At 30.3% G+C, this 7,591-nt stretch overlaps 1 protein-coding gene across 1 annotated transcript in view; it reads right to left on the reverse strand.

The window, feature by feature from the left end:
• Positions 1-69: 69 nt before the first annotated feature.
• Positions 70-7,591, reverse strand: part of LOC106466619 (chloride channel protein 2-like) — a 48,207-nt gene continuing 40,685 nt past the window's right edge. Inside the window, exons 20-24 of the mRNA XM_022394659.1 lie at positions 6,776-6,826; positions 5,781-5,816; positions 3,099-3,203; positions 1,876-1,962; positions 70-371 (exon numbers count right to left, since the gene is read on the reverse strand). Of these exons, the coding sequence (XP_022250367.1) occupies positions 174-371; positions 1,876-1,962; positions 3,099-3,203; positions 5,781-5,816; positions 6,776-6,826 (477 nt within the window). The 3' untranslated portion in view covers positions 70-173. The remainder of the gene's footprint in view (positions 372-1,875; positions 1,963-3,098; positions 3,204-5,780; positions 5,817-6,775; positions 6,827-7,591) is intronic.

The raw sequence follows: 7,591 nt of genomic DNA on the forward strand, positions 1-7,591 counted from the left end.
CGTACTATAGTATAAAAGAATGAATAAAAACCCTATAACCCGAGCACTTCCAAAAGGTGGACCTTTCTTCTTCAGGGGCAAACTGAAGAAGAAAGGTCCACCTTTCGAAAGTGCTCGGGTTATAGGGTTTTTATTCATTCTTTTATACTATAGTACGCATTTTATTTTTCACTTCAAACTGGATGCGAGTCTTCTTCTTCACTCTTATATAATCTTGTCAGAGGCCTACTCTCAGTAATATACTCATCTGTTTCTGAATGAGTTTCTGATGGAAGTTCTGAAGATAAAGCATCAATTTCAGGACCACTATCATCACTCTCAGAAATTCTGTTGAAAACGCCAGTGTGAAGATTTTCAATGGCTTTACGTACCTAGAGATGAAACACTTTTAGATTGGGTTTTACTACCAACTTAAGAATTTATAAATAAAAATAATAATAAAAAAGGAACAGTCTGTCTTAACAATTATTTTCCTTTAATCAGTTGCCAAAATACGAGGTGGTTCTAAAGTTAGTTCCCCAGAGATTTAGGTGTGGGGAATCTACTTTTGGATCACCCCATCTATTAGTAATATCTTACTTTTATTAGGTAGGTCGTGTTTAATAGGAAAGCGTCTGATAACAATAATACATAGATGTGATACTTTGTATTAAAATTCATTGCACCAATTGTATTCATATCTCTATATGAGTAAGCATGTGTGTAAATACAATATATACATCCATTTATATATACACACTGACTCATCATTTGTTTTCAATTATCAGTTGGTTCTCTGGATTTTGCCCAAATTCTTAATTTTGAGGTGATACATTAGAAGAAAGGCAACTCGTTAACACCACCCACTGTAACTCTTGGGCTACTCTTATCAAACCAACAAAAGGGATTTGATTGTTTCTTATAATACACTCACACCCACAAAATATTTTTTTTTTCATCAATGGAACATGAGCTGTCGGACCCAAAGGTAAAAAAAAAAAACAGTATGACAATGTTTCACCAGCTTAACCTTGCTTAACGGAGCATAGCAAGACAAACACAGACCTTAACTCACGACTGATTACAAATGTAAAAATTTAAATTGTGTTAGTTTGTTTACCAATTCATTAAAATGTCGTTCAGACATTTCTTCAATTTAAACTTGTAATGTATTTGTTTGATGCTTTCCAGCCTGGTATCTTGTGTTTTCTTACGAAAATCAAGGTCATCATTAAATTTTAAAACATTTTACCTGAAATTTCCCCCCTTAAATCACTTACAAAATAAAACTAACTGAAATGTTCAGATTTATAATTTTTGTAAATTTCATCAGTATTTGTTTTGGATGAACTGATAAAAAAGTGTCCAATCTGATAATCCTAATTTAGCTTTTGTCCAAATTGTAATTATTATTTATGAAAACAATTTTATTAAAAAATTAAACAAAGCTGCGTGTCTGTTGTTTTTGTATATTTTGTCATTTGGTTCTACCTTGAATAATTAGGAAAAATTGATTTTTTGAAAGTTGGTGGTATCAAAATCTGTACAATTCAACTAAATGCATTGTTTCCTTCATAACTTCAAAGCTTCTAAAGCTAAAACAAAATCATAAGTATGTTGTCTGAAGGCTCGGATTTTTTTCTTCCTTTTTTTTTTTTATCTATTTCTTTGTTGTAACTCGTTATTTAATGTTATAGAGGAAAGCATGGATTCTCATGGAAAGCCACACACTTTTCAACACTCAGCAGTTAGACACTATTTAAACTATGTAATTACAGCTGTATTTACTTGCAGGTATACTTAATGGAAGTTTTAGCCAATAAACACACTGCTTTGGATCAAGATAAACAATTAATCTACAAGTTAAAGTGAAAGTTGGTAAAAACATATTTGTACCTCTTTTAAAGCTACGATTCCTACAAGTCGACCAATAGCTGTAACATAGGCATGGTTTAATCCAAGCATGGAAAAAAGGGAGTGAACCTAGAAAAAAACAATCAAACTCCGTTGTTAAATAGTGTAAGCTTTGACTATGACAGATGAGTCTAAATGCAGAATTTATATTTTGATGAACAATAACATTTTACATTTAAAAAACAACAACTAAGTAAGATACACAGGTTTATTCACCAGTTTATGGTGAGCATATATCAAATATAAAAAATAAGTTTGTCCATCATATCATGATAAGTGAATAAACTATAAAACATAAAACTGTTCATCACTTCCCAAAGAACAAACACAAATATAAAACTGTTCATCACTTCCCAAAGAACAAACACAAATATAAAACATAAAACTGTTCATCACTTCCCAAAGAACAAACACAAATATAAAACATAAAACTGTTTATCACTTCCCAAAGAACAAACACAAATATAAAACATAAAACTGTTCATCACTTCCCAAAGAACAAACATAAATATAAAACATAAAACTCTTCATCACTACCCAAAAAACAAACAAATATAAAACATAAAACTGTTCATCACTTCCCAAAGAACAAATATAAATATAAAACATAAAACTGTTCATCACTTCCCAAAGAACAAATATAAATATAAAACATAAAACTGTTCATCACTACCCAAAAAACAAACATAAAACTGTTCATCACTTCCCAAAGAACAAATAAAAATATATAAAACATAAAACTGTTCATCACTTCCCAAAGAACAAACATAAATATAAAACAAAATTCTTCAAAAGTCCCAAGTGAAGACACATAAGCAAAAGATAAGATTGTTTATGACTTACAGTCTTGTATTAGAAATGTCATCAAATATGTCCAACTAAAGAAAATAATTACAATATTGTAATTTAATATACATAGTCACAAGTCGATGAATCCTACCAAGGCTTTTACATAATAAACAGTTGTACAACTTAAATTAATGGTAATTAGGTATGTTGTTGCTTTACACAGCAAACAAACCACGAATATCTAATGAATATAACTGTATATTTTTCTTCGTTTTTTTTCCGTACATGCTTACTTCAAACTTTTTACAAATCTTTCTTTTTTTGGTGCAAGTCATGTTTTAGTTTATCAAAATCATAGTACTTTTAATTCCCATATTTTCTTAAACTTTCTACAAATGGACACAAGCTACAAGTACCTTAATAAGTGTTGTTCGTTCTACAAGCTGGAATGGAGCTGGATCAATGTGACACTGACCAAAATCCACTGGCTTGTTCAGCTGCTCTTCTTCCCAGGAATGTTGCTAGATATGTCAAAGCATTGTAAATATTTTTATCATTAATTACAATATATAATTAACAATGATACAACAATACTATATAGTCCCTTAAATACATACATAAACAAAGACACGCACACTTAAACAAAACAAAAACTTGGGCTAACTCCTCAAGCTACTTATAAAACTAAAATGTTAATACAATCTTCACAAAAGCAACTGAAATACTGAGCACCAAAATTAATATCATGACCTATCTGCTATTTGATTCACCTGCAGATCTTGGAACTGAAATATTGAGTACTGTAATTAATACCATGGCCAGTTCTGGTATTCACTCGATCTGTAGAACTAGGAACTGAAATACTGAGTACTGTAATTAATACCATGGCCAGTTCTGGTATTCACTCGATCTGTAGAACTAGGAACTGAAATATTGAGTACCGTAATTAATACCATGGCCAGTTCTGGTATTCACTTGATCTGTAGAACTAGGAACTGAAATACTGAGTACTGTAATTAATACCATGGCCAGTTCTGGTATTCACTCGATCTGTAGAACTAGGAACTGAAATACTGAGAACTGTAATTAATACCATGGCCAGTTCTGGGATTCACTCGATCTGTAGAACTAGGAACTGAAATACTGAGTACTGTAATTAATACCATGGCCAGTTCTGGTATTCACTTGATCTGTAGAACTAGGAACTGAAATATTGAGTACCGAGTACTGTAATTAATACCTTAGCCAGTTCTGGTATTCACTTGATCTGTAGAACTAGGAACTGAAATACTGAGTACTGTAATTAATACCATGGCCAGTTCTGGTATTCACTTGATCTGTAGAACTAGGAACTGAAATATTGAGTACCGTAATTAATACCTTAGCCAGTTCTGGTATTCACTTGATCTGTAGAACTAGGAACTGAAATATTGAGTACTGTAATTAATACCATGGCCAGTTCTCCTATTTGCTTCATCTTATTTGTGTGAATCTCAAAATGGAAAACAATAAAGAAAAGTAGCAAAGCCACTTGGAAATAACATGCTTTTGTACAAATACTTTTCACCTTATGAAGAGCCCAAAAGTTTGTTATTTGTTAACCCCCCCAACATATGTAATACCATCACATGTAAATAACAAAAACACTTTTGATTGTATTTAAAAGTACCATTTCTAGGGATGATTTGTACATAAATACCTAATCATTCTAATTCAACAGTAATAATAAACAGTTTTCAATAATTCAGTAATATCAGCTGCTGTAAAAGCTGTGCATTAACTGTAAACATGTTGTTAATTGTACAGTAATAATAATAATACACTGTTATCAATAGTTCAGTAATATCAGCTGCTGTAAAAGCTGCACATTAACTGTAAACGTGTTGTTAATTTTGCTACAAACCTTCATATAAAACATTTCTCCAGCTTGTTATAACATTGTCTATTACCTACATGTAAAGACAGTATTTATGTGAATGGCTTTATTTCAGAAAGGGAGAATAAGTTCCTTTTATCCAAACTGTGTCATGATAAAGAAAACCACTTTATGTAACTCATCATATCTGTTGGACTTAACGACACATATATATGGCCAACATAAACTTAATTTACTAAATTATATTACTGGTAGTTCATAAAACAGATAAATAATACAAGTGTTTCTCCATGTACTTCAATACACATTAAATACAGCTTTTTCAAATTAATAAAACAATGAAAATGTTTTTATATGCCTAAAAAAAACAGAAAGCATTATTATATATAAGCTACATCCTTTTAATGACTAAAAGAAACAAAAAAGTCAACAATCACTGTCCAACTTTCATAAGATACTATGTAATACAGTAACATTCAGCTATTACTTTGTTAACGATTTCTCAGACACTGTAAAGTCTTTTTAGCATGAACATTGTTGCTCATACGAAGAAATAAACCTCAAGTTTATTGATTATACATATACATTATCAGTTTTATTTTACTGGTTCACAAAATTTCTGAGATTATTCATATTTTGTTCTTAATTGGTTATGTATAAAATATTACTATAACTATAGTGAAACATCCAGGACATACTAAAGTTTTTGTTTAACTTTTACACTTAAGAAGATTGTTTCACTTTAATAGCTTATTATATGGATTTAGGACTACCACAAATCTCATAAGATATTATTGGGACTGTGGCTGAAAATATCATGAATGGTGAAAGCACCCAACTGATAAATCAGTGCAGTCTAATCATTACAAGTTTCAGATTCCTTATGCACCGATTTATAACATTAAGTGCTTCTAATCACCTTTATAGAACTGGCTTCCCTAATTATTCTATAACTTACTTATTATTTCTAATCAATATAGTTTCTTGCTTTTAATCAGAAGTTCTTATTAACTTAAGTATAAAAAGTCTTGACAAGAGCTTTAATTACTTACACAGAATTCATAAAAAAAAGTTCCTTCTGAAAAAAGCATATAAAGTAATGCAGAAATTCACAAATAAGGGAGACAAAAACTGGCTTACTTATATTTTAAGTGATATAGAAGAGAAAAATTAGTGATACAAACATTATGAAATTCAATATTATAACATAAAAATGGCAAACCTCTTCTTCTGACATATCAATTACACGTTCCTTTGGCTGTGGGAGGACAAAAAAAGAAAGTCCAGTTAGTAAAATAAAAATATTACTTTATAAGCTAAAGTAATAATGTCAAAAACAGAAAATGTAACATTCAAAGTGATATTTCATGCACCACAGTTCTTCACTGCAAAGCATGAACAGTTTTCACTGAAACATCTCTTTGATTGCTTAAACTTAGACATTCAGTTTTACATTTGTTAAGAGCTTTCTTTATATTTACATCCCGTGGAAGATCCCAAAACACAAAGTACAGAATATACTCATGAAGTAACACAGTATTGATAGTATTAGTTTCCATTTCAAGTTGTTTACACTCAATAAAATATAAGAAAAAGAGACAAATATCTGAAAGAATACAATTGAAATGCATCTTCCAATTCCATTTTTAAAATTCATTGAACTCAAGCATTTCAAACCTCAAGTATTTATCAGTCTATGAACCTGCTTAAACCAAAAAAATCTGGACATACCGAAAACAAAGCATCTTAATGGATAATTTTGAGTCACTCATAGGATACACGTAGGAAAAAATGTCTGCATTTAAAAAACTGAATAACATTTTGCAAGAAGAACCCATCTATCTGAGGCTGATCATATGTAGTGTAATTGAAAACCTAAAAGGTTGGTCCTACCTTTCTCTTGAAAAGTTTTTTTGGTTATGTTTTGTGAAAGAAAAAGGAAACCTTTTAACGAGTAGGGTAACACCAACCTTTCAGATTTTAAAATAAGATGGCCTTCTCTATTTTCTGAAAAATGAATATTTTTTAACTAGAAATGTTAATGGCCAATGCTTTAAAAAACACTTTTACAAAATTATAAATCTTTTACTATTTTGAATATATAAAGATTATACACTCTTAATTATGTACATTTCAACAATCTACACAAAACAAAAAGTTAAATTCTGAAAGTGTATTGAATAGATTAAAGTAATTAATATAGGTACAGTTACATACCAACTGGACCCGCTTTTGGATGCTATGAGTACTTGGAGCATTGGCATCTGTCTGTAAAATTAAACAATACATTTATACATTCACTGTTGTATACTGTATCACAGTGGTCCAATAATTTACAAAACATATCCACCCCCACATCTATCAAGGCAAAAGTATAGATTTTTCCAGATCTACATGCACAGCCTAATGATATTTCAACTCGTAACGCTACTTAATAAACACCACTTTCACCTATTATCTGCTTATAAAACGTAATAAAAACTACAGACTATGGTATTACAAAAAAAAATCTTGAAACAAGGACAATGCAACTTCAAGGCAGAGAAGAAAATTTGAATTGGAATCTAAACTATTATTTTAGGTTATGTTTGAAAAATTTACAGGTTTTGTATTATAGTTATTTTTGGGTTGTTTTTTTTTTTATATCACACAATGAGCATGGCTTAATGACTAGAACCTTCTTGAAAGTCTAGAAAATGATTTGAGATATATAAAAAGCAAGTTATTCTAGGATAGAGATTATTGATTTTTAAGTGTGTTACAGCGGATGACTCCTTCAGAATTAGTAAGATCCTATATCCTTCACCTATATCCTGTCACTTGCTGACATCATTTCCATCATATTTAATCCTTGTGTCTTTTGTCTTTGTAATGATATATATATATATATATATATATATACCTTGTATTGCTTAGTACTGATGATACCTGAAGAAGACAGACCAATGTTCTGTCAAAACATGTAGTATGTTTCACCATCAATAAAACTGTTCCTAACATTTACAACTCATTGTTAACCTACCTATTATTATA

This window comes from Limulus polyphemus, unplaced genomic scaffold, assembly GCF_000517525.1.
Source record: "Limulus polyphemus unplaced genomic scaffold, Limulus_polyphemus-2.1.2 Scaffold2325, whole genome shotgun sequence".
NCBI classification, from domain to species: Eukaryota; Metazoa; Arthropoda; class Merostomata; order Xiphosura; family Limulidae; genus Limulus; species Limulus polyphemus.